The 17995-nt window shown below is 40.0% G+C and overlaps 1 protein-coding gene across 5 annotated transcripts in view; it reads left to right on the forward strand.

The window, feature by feature from the left end:
- The window catches only part of TRAPPC13 (trafficking protein particle complex subunit 13), a 40747-nt gene that overhangs the window by 16031 nt on the left and 6721 nt on the right, over positions 1 to 17995 (forward strand). For 3 of the 5 annotated variants that reach the window (XM_061342662.1, XM_061342663.1, XM_061342666.1), the window contains exons 5-10: positions 1915 to 2042; positions 2178 to 2250; positions 9545 to 9589; positions 13009 to 13026; positions 15254 to 15387; positions 16555 to 16753. In XM_061342662.1, the coding sequence (XP_061198646.1) occupies positions 1915 to 2042; positions 2178 to 2250; positions 9545 to 9589; positions 13009 to 13026; positions 15254 to 15387; positions 16555 to 16753 (597 nt within the window). The remainder of the gene's footprint in view (positions 1 to 1914; positions 2043 to 2177; positions 2251 to 9544; positions 9590 to 13008; positions 13027 to 15253; positions 15388 to 16554; positions 16754 to 17995) is intronic. The other 2 variants (XM_061342664.1, XM_061342665.1) reach the window with 1 other exon arrangement.

Raw genomic sequence — 17995 nt, forward strand, 5'->3', positions numbered from 1 at the left:
TCAGCACAAAGACCTACCTGTTCTTCCCTGCACCTGGTGGGCAGCGACACGTCGCTGCCCTCTCAAAGGCTTTTTCAAGTCAAGGGACAGGGGAGTGGTCGCCGTTCACCGTGGGAACGCCCCCCGCCACGTCAGCCGCTCTCTCGCAAGGGCTGCTGGAACTTCGGGAATCTGGAAGTGTCGGGAAATGTCGGGAATTGCAATGGCTCTGCGCTATCCCCTCTGATTTTCCTGATCTCGGTAGAAGCTCGCGGTCGCTGTAGCGTGCCGGCTGCAGCTCTAGCTGGGCTAGCTCCAATCAGCTGACTGAATGCTAGTAACGAGTTTCAGCCGCTTTTAAATCTCCTGCCATCACTGTGGTTGGTGTAGTTGCTGTGCTTGGAGTAGCTGCATTGTCTGTTGCTTTGCCATCAGCTGCAGAGATGTTTTTTTCACTTTGAAGGTGCTGGTTAGTGTTGAACAGGGCTCTGTAAGCATAGGCCAAGCCCCAGCACACTGCATTATTTGCCCCTCTCTGGTATAACCAGGATGACAACACACCTCATTTAAGTGTTTTACTAATCTTTCTGGATGTTGCACTTGTTCAGTGATGCAATTCCAAAGCACTGGAGGGGCCCACTGGCCTAGATACTTGCCCATACTATCCCACACACCCTGCCACTCATGACAGTCCAGCCCCAGGGAAAATCTCTTGGTCCTCCCATATCATCGTCTAACCCTAGACAAGACCTAATCCTGACTCTGTTTAACTTTCGAGATCAGAGGAAATGGTCGTGGGTAAAAAACACTCTGTATGTGTGCCAACATGCTGATCCCCATCACAAGCATCAGGCAGGTCTCAAGGGTACCGAAAGGCCATTCAAAACCCTCAGAACTCTCAAATGATGCTGTAAATATTCTGGTGGGGGAGCTGGGAACGTAAGGGAATGTCTGCTTTCATAGGTTGTCCACCCGAGGTGGGAACAAAAGATGTGTAATTGCTAAACACTTCCATTATATACCTCCCAAAATATAGAGGTCTGGGAACACACACTGGGAACGCAAGCCAGATCAGTTTCATGATCAATGAGTCTATTGTATTACAAGTAATTACCACAAAGTACAGCGAAACAAGAACCTTAGCCCAGGCGCCCCAGCCAATAAACACTAAAACAGCAAACACCATCTGTAAGTAAGGTATGACATGCTGAAACTGTGAGATTAAGAGCAACAACTTTGAGAGCCAGTAAATTGGCATTGTGACGAGTGACTGTTATTCTGAAACAATGAATGGTTATCACAAACACAATTAGACACACTCTGGTCAGATCTGTTGTTATCTCAACCCTTCGTGCCCCACGTTGGGTGCCACAAATAACTGTTGGATTTAAGCCCAGCCAGTAACTCAGAACCACACAGCCGCTTGCTTGCTCTCCTGATGCTACTGCTACTACTGCTACGATGACTGCTGCGGCTGAACCCAGGACAATTAGAAAGCTTCTCTGGAGAACTGGTGTAATAAAACTTCCACAACCAAAAAAAATGAGTTATATTTGCTTACTTGGACTCACAATGAGGTCACCAAAGCAAGTCTCTGTAAAGCATGCATTGACTTGTATTTTACTTTGTGCTGAACGAATAATACTTTGAGAATATAAATTCGAGAAGTTATTGTGGAACTCAATGTAAAAGTAAATAGAGATTTTGTAAGGTGCATGTTAAAGAATTGGACTGTTTATGTATATGTATTTCAGAACTTGTCTTTAGCTTTGACAAATAAATAACTCATCATCATCATAACTTATTTATATTATGTATATAAAGCATGTAGGGTATATAATGCTCAGTGAAACTTAGTACTTGATAACATAAGTTATTCTTTAAATTGCTTAATGAGATGCAGTTCTAACCAGTGCTTTGGTTTTCTGTCCCCAGGCTGATCTTCAGACAAGTTCTCAGCGCTTGAACCTTTCGGCTTCTAGTGCTGCAGTGGCAGAACTTAAACCTGACTGTTGCATTGATGATGTGATCCATCATGAAGTAAAGGAAATAGGAACACACATGTGAGGTTTTAAATTTTTCTACAATTAAATAAGCTTAAATGAAACTGCAGCACGTGCATGCTATTCTGTTGCTGCTTTGATATAGGCACAAAATTTAAGTAATTCAAATTACTTCTTAAAAATTGTTTCTTTCAGCCTAGTTTGTGCAGTAAGTTACACTACGCAGACAGGAGAGAAGATGTACTTCAGAAAGTTCTTCAAATTTCAGGTATTGCACAAAGTATTCTACTCTACTTTTAATAAGTGGGTGAATCTGGAAAACCCATTTTAAAATATTTGATACTTCAAAACACTTTTACTTACTAAAAATCTGTTTTGACTTTTAAAAGTAAGCCCATAACTGTTGCTGTAAATTTCACATGAACTGGTAGTTTCTAATTGCTGTATAGTTAAACATTTGAGAAATAATAAATATTACATATTATGATTTTTATTGATTTAATGAGAAAGAAAACTCTACTCTGAAAAAAAAACCCAAACACAACTTTTTATAGCAGCCAGCATCCTGATTATTTTTAAAGGGAACAAGAGAACAAGTATTGTTTGTTCCTTGACACATTTTAACCTTTGAGGTTAGATGGTAAAATTCTGGTTTTTCTTCTAGTGCGTGTAGCATTTCATACATTGGAATTTAGTGGCTGGGTGTTTAAAAAAAACTAAGAAAAGTCTAATGTGTTACATCTGAATAATAAGTAATTGGTAGAGTTGAAACCTTTTGTTCCGCTTCACAAACTTCAGGACTTGAAATTAGAGTAACTGAAAAAGGCAGGAAATTGTTGTTCTCTGTAGACTAGTTCTGGCAGGAAAGTCCATTTGATTTGTGTATTTAATGGGTGTTTATTTTTTAGAGAAATATGCTGAGATTTGGATAGTTGTGGGCTCTTTCCGCTAGAGTGAAGGATTCAGTGACATGCTTTACTGAATATATTTTTAGATATTCTTATGTCTGGCAATGCAGGAGCATTATGTAACTGGGACCTGTATCTTTTGCATGTTGCAGGTGATTTACTTTTTCTCTTTTGTAGTATTCTACAGTATTCTATATACTTCAGAAAAAAAGATTTCAGTCTTTAGAAGGCCAAATTGCCATGCACTACAAAAGACACCTGACTGCTGTTATTACTTGTGGGCCTTGAAATGGCAGGTATTGATTAGTCAAAGGTGTTTCCAGACAATTCTAGGGAAAATCATTTCATATCAATTTTTGTGTTGCACTCTTCTCTGAACTCAGAAACTCTTCAGTGTTTCTTCATCTTTAATGCAGCTGAGTTTCATCTTTGTGTGTTTTGTCTTGCTCTTTGTGTAAAATGGTTTCTGTTTCCATTTTTCCATTTTTTGTCCCCAGGATCTCAGTATTCTGTACCTCTGTCCCCTCTAGGCTTTCTCTAATCATTAATGTACCCATACACATTTCCAGTTCACATCTCCTTTCCCATCCCTAACTTATTTATTGCCAGAGCCTTGTTCAACATGTCAGTTTGTCTCCTTTAGATTTGATATGGAAGCTTATTTGTGCACATTTTTCAGGGGTCTACATGCATATTGTAATTCCTGGTTTTTAGCTTAATCCAGCACAGGCAACTTTAATGTCAAAATAGATAAGGCCAGTTATCTGTCACATTTGAAGCTCTTCCTTCAAAGAAGGAATCATAAAAGCTTCTCAAAAAATACACATACACTTTAACCCGTTTTATAAATACTCTCTGATTCATTATGAGAAAAACACTTCACTGAGCAATTTTGGTTGTGGTTTGGTTGGTTAGTTGGTTGGATTGGGTTTTGGTTTGGTTTCTTTCTTTGTGACATGGGGACAACAGCTAAAAAATCGAAGAACAAACAGCAAGAAATGTTACAGAAAACTGAACAAGACCTTTACAATGTGAGTTGCTGTCTGCTAGTGTCTGAGGTGCCACCATCTTCTCTTTGATAGATTCTTAACTTTTTCACTCATATTTTCTAGGGTCTTTTAAGTTGAACTGGTGTTACAGTTAGTTTTAAACAGCTTTTTTGCAACCATCATATGCAGTTTTGTGCTGATATAGAGTGCCTTTTTGTTCCAAAGCTTCCTGAGTAATTAACACCATTATGCTTATATGAAATGATTCTTTCTAGGGTTTGGTTATTGTTTGGATTTGAGGGGAGGATGTGTGTGAACCTCACAATAATTATTTGATTTTTACTGGAATGCCACTTGAAGTTTACTGGAATGAATGGAAAGGTTTTCTTTATCACAGTATCACAGTATCACAGTATCACAGTAGGTTAGAGATTGGAAGGGACCTCAAAAGATCATCTAGTCCAATCCCCCTGCCGGAGCAGGAACACCTAGATAAGGTTACACAGGAACGTGTCCAGGCGGGTCTTGAATGTCTCCAAAGAAGGAGATTCCACAACCTCCCTGGGCAGCCTGTTCCAGTGTTCCGTCACCCTCACTGAGAAGAAGTTTCTTCTCAGGTTTAAGTGGAACCTCTTGTGCTCCAATTTGTACCCATTACCCCTTGTCCTTTCATTGTTTGCCACTGAGAAGAGCCTGGCTCCATCCTCGTGACACTCCCCCTTTATATATTTATATACACTAATAAGGTCACCCCTCAATCTCCTCTTCTCCAAACTATAGAGACCCAGCTCCCTCAGTCTTTCCTCATAAGGGAGATGCTCCACTCCCTTAATCATCTTAGTTGCCCTGCGCTGGACTCTCTCCAGCAGGTCCCTGTCCTTTTTAAACTGAGGGGCCCAGAACTGGACACAATATTCCAGATGAGGTCTCACCAGGGCAGAGTAGAGGGGAAGGAGGACCTCTCTCGACCTACTAACCACCCCCCTTCTAATACAACCCAGGATGCCATTGGCCTTCTTGGCCACAAGGGCACAGTGTCGGCTCATGGTCACCCTGTCGTCCACCAGGACCCCCAGGTCCCTCTCCCCTACACTGCTCTCTAACAGGTCGTTCCCCAGCCTATACTGGAACCTGGGGTTGTTCCTGCCCAGATGCAGGACTCTACACTTTCCCTTGTTATATTTCATCAAGTTATTCCCCGCCCAGCTCTCCAGCCTGTCCAGGTCCCTCTGGATGGCAGCACAGCCTTCCGGCGTGTCGGCCACCCCTCCCAGCTTAGTGTCATCAGCAAACTTGCTGATAGTACACTCAATTCCCTCATCTAAATCGTTGATGAATATATTAAATAATACTGGTCCCAGTACCGACCCTTGAGGCACTCCACTAGATACAGGCCTCCAACTAGACTCCGCCCCATAGACTACAACTCTCTGGCTTCTCTCCTTCAGCCAGTTCACAGTCCACCTCACTACCCGATCATCCAGACCACACTTCCTCAATTTAGCCGCAAGGATGCTGTGGGAGACCGTGTCAAACGCTTTGCTGAAGTCGAGGTAGACCACATCCACCGCTCTACCATCATCCATCCACCGTGTTATTTCCTCATAAAAGGCTACAAGATTGGTCAAGCACGACTTCCCCTTGGTGAAGCCATGTTGACTGCCCCTCATAACCCTCTTATCCTTGATATGCCTTAAGATGGCACCAAGGATAAGGTGTTCCATCACTTTCCCAGGAACGGAGGTGAGGCTAACCGGTCTATAGTTACCCGGGTCCTCCTTCTTGCCCTTTTTGAAGACAGGAGTGACATTTGCTTTCCTCCAGTCCTCAGGCACCTCTCCCGTTTCCCAAGACTTGGTAAAGATGATGGAGAGCGGTCTAGCTATGACCTCAGCCAGTTCCCTCAGCACCCGCGGGTGCATCCCATCTGGACCCATGGATTTATGGATATCCAGATTGCTCAACTGATCTTTAACCCATTCCTCATCGACTAAGGCAGACCGCTCCGTTGACCTATCTTCATCTGGGGTCTCAGCGGTACAGGGCTCTTCAGGACTGCCTCCAGCAGAGTAGACAGAGACAAAGAAGTCATTCAGTAGCTCTGCCATCTCTGTATCTTCTGTCACCAGGGCACCCGTCCCGTTCATCAGCGGGCCTACATTGCCTCTGGTGTTAGTTTTACCTGCCATGTATTTGAAAAAGCTCTTTCTGCTGTCCTTGACCCCTCTCGCCAGCTTTAATTCCAAGGAGGCCTTAGCCATCCTAGCAGCTTTCCTACATCCTCTAGCAGCAGCCTTATATTCTTCCCAAGTGGCCAGCCCTTCTTTCCATGACCTGTAAACTCTCCTCTTCCACTTGAGCATACCGAGCAATTCCCTATTTAACCACGCAGGTCTCCTGACCCTCTTCCTCGACTTCCTACGTGTCGGGATGCTCCGATCTTGAGCTCGGAAAAAGCAGTCCTTGAACGTCAACCAACTATCTTGGGCCCCTTTCCCTTCAAGCAGCCTAGCCCACTGGATTTCCCCTAGCAATCGCTTGAAGAGGCCAAAGTTTGCCCTGCTAAAGTCCAGGGTTGCAATTCTACTTGCTATTCTACTGACCCTACCACACAAGATCCTGAATTCTACCATCTCGTGGTCGCTGCAACCAAGGCAGCCCTCAACCTTCACTCCTTCAACCAGACCCTCCTTGTTAGTGAGGATGAGATCCAGCAGCGCACCTCTCCTGGTTGGCTCATCCACCATTTGCATGAGGAAGTTATCATCCATACATACACTGGAGGAACCTCCTGGACTGCGGCTGGGTTGCCGAGTAGTCCTTCCAGCAAACATCAGGGAAGTTAAAATCCCCCACGACGACCACGGCCTGTGACCGTGAGGCCGCTGTCAGCTGCCTGTAGAAGGCCTCGTCAACTTCCTCACCCTGATCCGGTGGCCTGTAACAGACCCCCACAACAGTATCACCCCTGCCAGCCTGCCCCTTAATTCTCACCCACAGACTCTCGACTCGCTCATCATCTGTCCCCGGACAGAACTCAACGCATTGTAGCTGCTCTCGCACGTAAAGAGCAACCCCACCACCCCGCCTGGCTGGCCTGTCTTTCCTGAAAAGGACATAGCCCTCCATGAGTATATTCCAGTCATGTGAGCTGTCCCACCACGTCTCCGTAATTGCCACCAGATCATAATCTCCCGACTTAACACAGGTTTCCAGCTCCTCCTGCTTATTTCCCATGCTGCGCGCATTGGCGTACAGACATTTCAGGGAGCGAGCCGAGCACACCGATTTCACCCTAGGATTACAGGAGGCCTCCCAGTCTTCATCAATTCCGGAGCGCTGTCTCACTGAGGCAAGCCGAGCTACAACCCCATCCCCCTTCAAATCTAGTTTAAAGCTCTCCAAATGAGCCCCGCTAATTCGTGCCCCAGCATCCTTTTACCTCTGTGCGATAAACCTTTCCCACATGCCAACGTCCAGGCCGGTGCCCTATAAAACCAGCCGTTATCAAAGAATCCAAAGCCCTGCCTGGAGCACCAGCCTCGAAGCCAATCGTTTATGGACTGCATTTTCCCATTCAGTCCCACATCATCAACAGAAGATGGAAGGAGCGAAGAGAAGATCACCTGAGCCCCAGAGTCTTTCACCATCTGCCCCAAGGCCCTGTAGTCTTTCTTCATCTCCCTCAGACTGCGGGAAGCAACTTCCCCTTCACCCGTCTGGAAGACCAGCAGCGGGTAGTAGTCTGTCGGGCGCACCAGGTTGGGGAGCACCCTGGTGATATCCCTGATCCGGGCTCCAGGCAGACTACACACTTCCCTATGATGAGGGTCAACTCTGCATATCGGGCCCTCTGTTCCTTTCAGAATGGAATCACCCACTACAATGACCCTTCTTTCTTTCTTACCAGAGGCAGTCTTGAGGTGCGAAGTCAACCGCTTTTTCCTATGTGGCCTTGTAGGCGGGCCTTGCACCACATCCTCACCTACCTCTCTTTCCAGATCCAGGGCCTCAAACCTATTACAGAGGGACACCTGGGGAAGCGGGGCAGGAAGGGAGGAGGGCTGCCCACGACACCGAACCGGAACTCGCTTCCAACCCTCCTCATCTTTTTGGTCCCCTACCTCCGGGCGACAGCTACATGACAGGGGCTGTCTCAGTCCATCCCCCTCTGTCTGAGAGGGCAGGGGGTCCATCCCCTTTTGTGGGGTATCTCCCTGGAGCCGTTCCAACTGGTTAGCCAGGGAGTTACTCCACCAGTCGATCTCCCTTTCACACTCCCTGATGCTCCTCAGCCTCTCAACCTCCTCCTTAAGTTCAGCCACTAAGCCAAGCAAATATTCCACCTGCTCACACCTCACACAGGTGGAATGCTGTCCTCCCTCCCCCGGCAGCAGCAGGCTCTGGCACTCCCTGCATCCAGAGACCTGAACAGCCACGGTTAGGGCCGGGGTCTCTGTCTGCGTTGCTACAGCCCTCTTACTGGTAGCTCTCTTTCTGGAGGCGACCATACTGGTCAGCACAACGACCTACCTGTTCCTCCCTGCACCTACTGGGCAGCGACCCGTCTTATCAAAGAGAAAAAAATATCAGCATTTAGGGAAATTAGCAAAAAGCTCACTGAAGCAAAATATTTGGTGGGAAAAAACACTTCAACAAGAAAAACCTAAATTAAAATTTTGACTTCTTTTTTTCTCATTACAGAGAGAGATGGTTATGATTACTTGAAAGAGTTGAACATTACACCTGTTATAATGCAAAAATCTTTGTGAAGAGTACTTTTTAATCTTGAATTCTTCAGGGCTAAAAAAATTGTTCACAACTTGAAACTTTTTAGGGGTGACTCAGGATGCACTGCACTTACATAGAAACAAAAGAAAATTTTCCCTGAATAAAGGGAAATAAATGTCTTCAGCAAGATACTTGAAATTTGTTTCATTATAAGTATTATTGAAGATTATTTCTTTCTGTTACATCAATGTATGTTTATTTCATATTTGAATATGCTAACTGTAATGGCTTTATGTACAAAATTCAAGCACTTAAGAGCCAAGGCTTTATTATCACCTTTCATATCATCAAATTGTTTTCTTTTGCTGATTTATTCTTATGTGGTTGAAGTGGTTTATTGGCTTTTTTATTACTTGTAACAGTTGTGTATGCTAGAAGAAAGTGAAGCCTAATAATGGTTTTTTGCTTAAGCTAATCATATGAATAGTTCTCTGGTTTAGAGAAGCTCTTGGCAACTTTTGCTGCGAAACACTGAAGGACTTGCAAATTGTTCCTGCTCACTCTTCAACGCAAGTGCAGACCACTTCAGGATACAAGAAGGATGTAACGTTGCTTTAAAGACATAGATCTATTTAGTGCATTGGATTTGTCTAGTTTTGAATGAGGCCAGTGCTTAGGTGGAGGAGTATTTGTTTTAAATCTGAGAACACTGCTTAGGAGCAAAGCAATCAAGCGTACAAATAAGAAGCAGAAAGTGTATATGCTGAACTGTGACGTTTTGGCTGATTGTATCATATATTTCATTATACACCTGTTTTATGCAAGGTCAAAAAGAAAAATAACACTTTAGTAAAGATCTTGACACTTATAAACAGTTATGCTGAAGTTGTCTGAGAAACCAATTGTCAATCTGTCTTTTTTCCGTTTCATTCAGGTTCTTAAACCACTAGATGTGAAAACCAAATTCTACAATGCTGAGGTGAGAGCTGTGTGTATCTGAGTTTGTTTTGGTGTGCTGTGTTTATTACTTCACATTAGGTGGTTAGATTAAATTCAAAGAGCTTCTTAAGTACACCTTTCTGAGGATTATAATCAATTTTAAAAGGAAAAAATTAGGTGGTGGGTTTATAGCATTTAGTTTAAAAACAAATGCACTTTTGATGAAGGGGGGAAGAGATGGTAACTACAGCAGACATGTCACACCTTCATGTAATTGCCAATTTTGTGTATTTTCCACTTTCCATAAACTCAAATACTTTCAGTTATTGCTCATATATTTAGGCTGCTAGAGTACTTACTATAAGGGTGATTAGTTTTTCATAAAGGAGATAATAATCTACCAGGTTAAGGAAGCAGAAAGTATCAAACAGAAGGGTCTTACATTGAGAAAATGTTAATTTTTAGGCTTGTGGCAGTTACACACAGTGCTTCAAAACTAAATGATATTATATGTGCCTTATGTATTTATTTGTGCATACTTAGGTGTTTGGCTGTTTATGAAAAGAATTTCGACTGAAGGTGGCACAGATAGTAAAAAGTCTTAGAAATGACATGCAGCATTCATTTTATTTGTAGACATTCCTTGTCAATGCAAGTGTTATATAGGTTTGTTGTATAAACTTCCACATTATCTCATGACATAAGTAGTTAGGACATTGGTTTCCATCATTATCTCATTACATAAGAAGTTAGGACATTTGTTTCTATCATTATTACTTGTCTCCTTTGTGATGGTGAGTGAGTAGCTTAATTTTGTAAGCACAGTAGTCTGTATTACTTGCACAAAGTTCAGACTGATACTTGCAGAGTACACTGAGAGCTTCCATTATGAGTATTAAACTTCCTCCATAATCCCTGAAATGCAGCCAGCTATTACAGTAGTCATTTGGTTGAAAACCTTCATTGGTATTTTTAAACAGTTTGGAATACCTTAAAAGGTAAAGTGAAGCTGTAGGTGTTTTATGTGGCAGTAGACAAGAGAAAAAAAACCTAAAGTGTCAGTGAGAGGAGAAGCAAAATGCATGGTATTTTGGCAATTTGAAAAAGAACTTTATTAAGCTAAGTAGAAAATATCTTGCTTTCCTGTTCGTTCTTAACTCAGCAGATAGATGTGCTATGAATTTGCATGTAGAAAAGAGAGTTGCCAAATTGTTCTAGTTATCTCCATCACAGCCACACTTGGGGTTCATCACACAAGACTATGGCTGTAGATGTGTCAGGTATATGCCTTTCCTTCCCTGACATCAATATTGATAAATAAAACAGTGGGGAAAAACAACAGATAATAATTTCTGCTGTACACATAAGGATTCCAGATACAAAGACTTGTCTTGTTCAGAGTTGTGCAGGAAATTTCCCATGAAGTTTGTGCTGTGAATGAATAGCATGTAAATTATGAGACATTTAATATATAGCCTGTAATTTATTTAGAGGGACGCTAAATGAAGGCATAGGTCATAAGTGATGTAAATATCATAGTTCTGAGGAAAACATTTTCCCAAAAATATCTTGGTATATGTGTCTAGGCCACAGGCTTCAATCCTGAGGTTGACCAGGCGTGAGATACCAGATTAGGGTTGGAACATAAGCACAAGTGCTTTATAGAACTAGTATTATCCATAAATGGGAATATCTGGAAATGTCTCCTGCTGTGATTTAAGAATAAAAAAAATTCTAAGAAACTAAGTAATTCCTCTGGGAACAAACAAAATTATTTCTGATAGAAAATATGTGGTAGGGGAACAGATAAGTTAAATGTTGCTGTCTCTCCATACTTCATGTATAAATTTTGTTTTGTGCTGAAACACTTTATAATGAATGGGAATAATGGAAAGAAAATCTTTTTAAGGAAAATCGTGGTCAGAAGGATTGATATAGTTAAAAATATCCTTGCCTTACAAAATTATTTTACTGACCGGCCTTGATAAGGGACTTAATAAAATTAATTTTCAATTAGCCTCATAATAAAGATCTGTGAGAAGCTTTGGTGCCTGTATTTGTGGGGATTTTTTTGTTTTGTTTCATCCCCTCCCCCACTGTGTAAACATTTTTAAAGGCTGCTTTGATGCCTTTGTTCTTCCTGTTCAGGAATTTATGCAACTGCCATTATCATAGTATCCATACAACTGATTAATTTTATTTTTTTTTTTTAAGATTTTGGATTATATTATGTGATCAACTTTCATTTGCCTAGCACACTGATATAGTACTATTCATATTTGATTTCTTAAAGTATATAAAGTTTTTCTATGTGTTGTGGCCACAGAAGTCAAATACAATTAGAAAAAAACAGAGATAAGTCTTTGTTTAGATGCTGTATGTGATATTATATTGCTGTGAATGCACCAAGAACTTCATCCTGAATAGTAACAAAGATTGTTATTCTTGGGAGAAGGGAAAAAAAATGAAATTAGTATGTGTCAGTTATTAGTGAACTAAAGCTCTTCCAAGGTTGACTAACCAGTTAAACTGTTACCACTAGTATTAGAGATGTGATGCTACCTGTTCATGAAGTCTTTAACTAAAATTATTTTCTGCTGGAAATAATAATCCATAATTTCATTTTTTCTAACACAAGGAATGACACTGAACCTTGATTTTCTTGCTTGTTGCTTATATTGCAGTAGCATCCAAATCAAGTTGATCACTGAAATTTGTGCATAGAACACAAGCCCTGTTGTCTCAACCCTCTGCAATCGTGAGAATGAATTACCTGCCCTAGTCTATATAAAATCTCTCACTGATTTTTGGTGTTCCTTGGAAAAGATTCTCGAAAAGGTTCTGTTCTTGCAAACATACATAGGGAGACAAATACACAGACACTTAGGAAAACAAAGGGTGCAATCAAACTTGTTTTTTTTTTAATGACTGATACTCAAAAAGGAGTTTTTCCTGATTATGTTATGCCAGATTTTATTATAGGATGCAGTATTGTAGCTTTGCTAGAAAACTTTACCACATTATTTTTGAGACCTTATACATGTGGATACTTCAAATTATCTGTAAAATCATAAGGACTGTTTTTCTATTTCATGTGCAACCATTGCATGTATTTAAATTCAGGACAAACTTTAAACTTGCTGAAGAACTAACTCTTGTTTGGGGGTCAGTTTGTTCTACCATATCTTATCTGTGACTTGTGTGCCTTAGGCTCTACTTTGGATTTGTTCTGAAGCAAAGCTAGTAAACCATGTCACCATACTAGCTATAACTTATTAGAAACGTAGTTGTCATCCTTGTTTGCATCCATTTTTATTTACGTTTCTGTCTTACTAATGCTGTCTTATTTAGATGGTGCAAAAAAATGCAGAAATGCATTTTGTTTGAAAGTTAGCCTCCTTTTTCTTTAACATTTAACCCTAATTTCTCTAATGTGTTCTTTTTTTATTTTCCCATTAGAGTGACCTCAGTTCTGTGGTAATTTTTATTTTTTTTTTATAAATACGTATGCTTTTTTAATTGCCTATCTGTCTCTGTGCTTGTTGTTGACATTCTTTTAAAAACATAATGGAAAAGCAATGTCTGTTCTGCATATCACGAACTCATGTTTTCTCATCTTTGTGTGTGCAGCTAATCATTTAAATGGTTAGCTCTTTCTTTAATACCCATTGTTGAAACCAAAAGTTGATTATTACAGACTCTTGCTTATGGGTGTCCTCTTGTAAAATATCTTACCAAATTTGTCTAGAAGCATTGTTTGAAAATGGGAGTTAATCTTCTCCAAAATTTTCCTGCATTTAAGCCAGAGAAATATAGGGTTTACTACAGCATGGCTTATGTAAGCTGTGGCAGAACTTTTCACATGTAGTTGCTGGAGAACAGTGGGTTTGAGGAGAGAGCAGCAGTTGGATGTTTTTCCTTCCTTTCGCTAGCTGGAAACTGCACTTTCCAACTTTTAACTGCATGTGACAGCTGATGAGCGAGTATGGTACTTCTGCAATCTGATTTCACTTTAAGGTGTGCCTTGTATTTAAATCAGCTGCATTCATCTGAAGTACTTAAGTATTCATTTGTTTTTAAAATGTAATACTAAACCGATTTAGGAATAACAAAAGACTAACTTGCTTTTTCATTATGCTGCTTGATTTTTCTTACCCTTTTCAAATTAGCTTTTTCTAAATTTCTGCCTATGGTTGCCGCATTGAAAACAACTAAATTTGGGTAAATGGACACTTTGAGCAATGGATTTATGGGATATAAATCGTATCAATTTATGTGACAGTCAGGTGCTAGTAGCAATGATTACTGAGAGCCGTATATTAGTTGGAGTTATTTTCAGCTCCTTCTTCAGGTGTGAGGTCTCTCTGTAACCCATGGAGCTGGCAGAGTTTTGATTACTATATATATACACATATATAGTAATATATATATGTTATCATCTGGTTTGTGTTTAACGTGTTTATAAGGCACAACAAATACTTCCAGTACCATTCTGTATTTCTCATAAAGCAATGCCTTTTGAGCCTAAAATTTTTTTTAATATTTTGACACACTTTTATTTTGTAATTCACAAGCAGGACTCCATTTGTATAGTGAAATAATTTATTCACAATGATTAAAAAGAAACTGTAAACTTCCTTCTACCTTCCCTATAAAAATACTTTTTTTTTTCTATCATAATAAAATACTTCTTCATACTGAATTTATAGCACAGAATATTTCAGTTGGAAGGGATCTACAACAGTCAGCTAGCCAAACTGCCTGAATCAGTAACTCTTGTAAATCAGATTTGGTATACATATACCCTTTTTTTTAAATTGGCACTTTTGGGGGGTTTGTTTTTCCTTTCAGGGTCTCATGTCTCTAACAGACTGAGCTTTCTGTAATTACCCTGTCCTGAGATTTTAGAGCTGCAAAGTGACATCACTCATCTGCAATTCCACAGAAGCAGTGGTGCAAAACCACCTTTAGTTCTGTGTTTTTTTCAGCTTCTGAAGTTTAACAGTCTGTGGCTTTTATTCATGTACTTGAATTGGTCCTCACATATGCCATCTTCAGGCATTAGTTTCATTTAACAGACATGTCCGTAACAGACATAGGCCATTTTAAAGGTAAAGCACCAGTTAAATTGTTGGATGCATATAATATTGGTAACCATTGGCATGATGCAGCTGAGTGAGAGATGAGGCTGGTTTTTGCTTTTTATCCAGTACATCAATGTTTTGCAATAATCATAAAATCTCAAAGCATGCACCTGACCTATTTTACTTCAATTAAGAAAAACAGTCTTACTTTAATTTTTTTTCATACAGCTTAACACACTAGTAATCTGGCTTGGCATGTTGTTGTGCACTGTAATTCCTTACCACTCTTAGTTTTTTCTTTTTTATAATTTGGATTAAAATTCGGGTTGCTATTGAGTTTTGGTGAAAGTCTTGGGAAATGGTGATCTGATGCATTACAAATAAGCAATAGCTAGAACATAGTGAAATTATCCCACATCCATTGTTTGGTGAGATACCTGTTGACTAACACTTTTGCTCCTGTTGTTACTGGGATTAAGGTGTTTTCTTGCGTTAATTAATTTGATTTGCAGGCATGAACTAAACACGTGACTTTATTATTTTTTTTAACAAAAGGACTGTCTACTCTTTTTAGTAACACTAATCAGATTCTCATGAACTTGCACTTTTGTTTTTTCCAGACAGATGAAGTTTTTCTGGAAGCTCAGATTCAGAATATCACTACCTCTCCAATGTTTATGGAGAAGGTTTCTTTAGAACCATCAATGATGTATAATGTTGCAGAACTGAACACAGTTAATACAGCAGGGGAAAGGTATGTTCAGATTCAGAATATTTTGACTTTGAAATTCTTTGTATTATGGTTTCATTAAATGCAAGCATTAGAGAGTTGTCTGAAATGAAAGGACTGTACCACTTTGCTTGATTAAAAAATCTAATTCTTGTTATGTACCAACTAGGAAAGCTGTTAACAGTTATCTTTTATAGAAACTATTCTTAAAACTTTGTAATTCTATATAGTAGAGAAATCCTCAGCTTAATCCTCTAATACAAATTATCCTCAAAAAATTTGTAACAGGGATGACATGGTAACATACTACTTCAGGATCTCCTATTTAAAATTTAGCCCACATCTGGTTCTGCTTTGATCTGTGTGTACATATTTAGGCTTATAGGACCATCTGACTTGTCACTGGTTCCTTCTAGTAGACTGAACTGTTTTCAATTGTTCTAATCAAGACCTAGCAAGGCAGCAGTCAAGATGAATCAGTGAGTGCCCTTACAGGATCTTAAAATATAAAATAATTGTCATGCTGAAATAAATTAAATGTCATTTAGTATCAGTAAAATACCAAATACCAGAAGAATTGTCTACTGTGTTCAATAAACCGTTATGGATACAAAAGCTTGTGATGTCTGGGTAGAAGTTAACTGTTGCAGTTGCTTTTGGAATTTTTGGAGCAGGTGGTATTTGGGTGCTTCTGCAGTGGGGGGCTGAAGTGAAAATTCTCTCTTGTCTGTTGAAGGGTTCGCCTACAACGTACTGAAGCACTGTCCTTACAAGTGTTTGCAGCTGCTGTCATGGTTCTTGTCCTGAATGGGAATCTTAGACTCAGGACACTGAGATTTACTGGGAGGAAACTAAATAGCCGGAGGAAAATTCCTAGAGTTGTGCTTAAGTGCTAAGATATGCAAGATATCAGACAGTAAATTTAGCAAAATGGATTTCCATTTCCTTTCTCTCTGGCTCAGATGAATAGTTTTGGAGTTTTCTTTTCCACTTTGATCCTTGATGCTGTGTAAATTACAGAATTGTTTTCTGTTGTGGAAAAAAAATATTCTGTGTTTTGCCATGAATAAAATATAGACACACACACAGAGTAAGACTGGTGAGGGACTGGGTAAAAAGGTCGGTTTCCTAAGTGTTCTTCAAAATAACTTATAATTAAGAACTTGTTTTGCATTTTTTTTCCCCTTTTAGCGAGTCTACTTTTGGCTCAAGAACTTATTTACAACCTATGGATACACGTCAATACTTATACTGCCTAAAACCAAAGCAAGAATTTGCAGAGAAGGCTGGAGTAATAAAAGGTGTAACAGTGATTGGTAAACTAGACATTGTGTGGAAAACTAATCTGGGTGAACGAGGAAGGCTGCAAACTAGCCAGCTCCAAAGGATGGTACGTTTAACTTAAGCACCAGTCTGCTCCCTAATTCATACATTTTCATTTTGATTAACAGTTTTTGTCTACAGGATAATACTACTTACCTTTCATGTCCACAGTTTTGATTGCATCTGTTCTATTCGTATTTAGAATTTTTTCATGAATTTTAAGTCATAATTACTAAGTCATAATTACTAGCTTGCTTAAGTCAGCTGCAGACTCTGTCTACTCTAATACGTAAACCTGAACTGTGTCTTTTGAATTGGGGATGGTGTAATACAGGAGGGAAGTAAAAAAGCTTTGACAACTGAATCTTAGTCTAAGTTTATAAAGCTCATAACTGGGTTTCTGCCTCTGCTCTGTCTTTCTCCCTGCCCTATAGTCTAGTAAATTAAGCAATTCTATATGGAAATAAGTATGGCTTGCAACTAGGCAAGCAAATTTGGATCCTAGAATTCATGGCTAAGTTGCTAAAACTTCTCTTTGTTTTTAATTGAGGTGTTAAGTATTTGTATAAATTCATCAAATTAGAAGCTGCCCTTTTTCCTTAGTTACTCCTGTTAATTTGAAACTTGTTACTTGTTTTTAAACTAACTATCTCATTTTCAACTGATCTTTCTTACTGCTTCTCTTTAAAGACAGATTTCTCCCTACCTCCTCTCTCTAAATCAGTATTCTCTCTTTTGGCATCCCTTCTTGTTGAACCTTTGAGAATCAGACTTTAAGCATTGGTGATTTCACACAGTTCCACATTCCAGGATTAGTTTTAGTCATCCATCATTGTTTTGTGCTAGTGATTAATAGAGAAACATGAGCTATTTTGTGAATTTTGAGCAACATTTGTTTTTGGAAAAGCAGCAAACAGGTTTGGGTTTTAATTCCCCTTTGATCTGCAGTGCAATGCCCTCTCATCTTCTTAAGTGCTGTCAGATTATTTCATTTCTAGGCTCCTTTCACCTTCCATAATTTTCCTCCTCATTAGTTTACTAGTCTTATAACCATTGTTTCCCCCATAGAATCATAGAATAGTTAGGGTTGGAAAGGACCTTAAGATCATCAAGTTCCAACCCCCCTGTCATGGGCAGGGACACCTCACACTAACCCATGTCAGCCAAGGCTCTGTCCAACGTGGCCTTGAACACTGCCAGGGATGGAGCATTCACAACCTCCCTGGGCAACCCATTCCAGTGCCTCACCACCCTTACGGTAAAAAACATCTTCCTTAAATCCAATTTAAACTTCCCCTACTGAAGTTTT

Source organism: Neopsephotus bourkii, unplaced genomic scaffold (assembly GCF_033783945.1).
Source record: "Neopsephotus bourkii isolate Nb327-2 ecotype Australia unplaced genomic scaffold, CSIRO-AGI_Nbou_v1 NB_1810, whole genome shotgun sequence".
In the NCBI taxonomy this organism is placed as follows: domain Eukaryota; kingdom Metazoa; phylum Chordata; class Aves; order Psittaciformes; family Psittacidae; genus Neopsephotus; species Neopsephotus bourkii.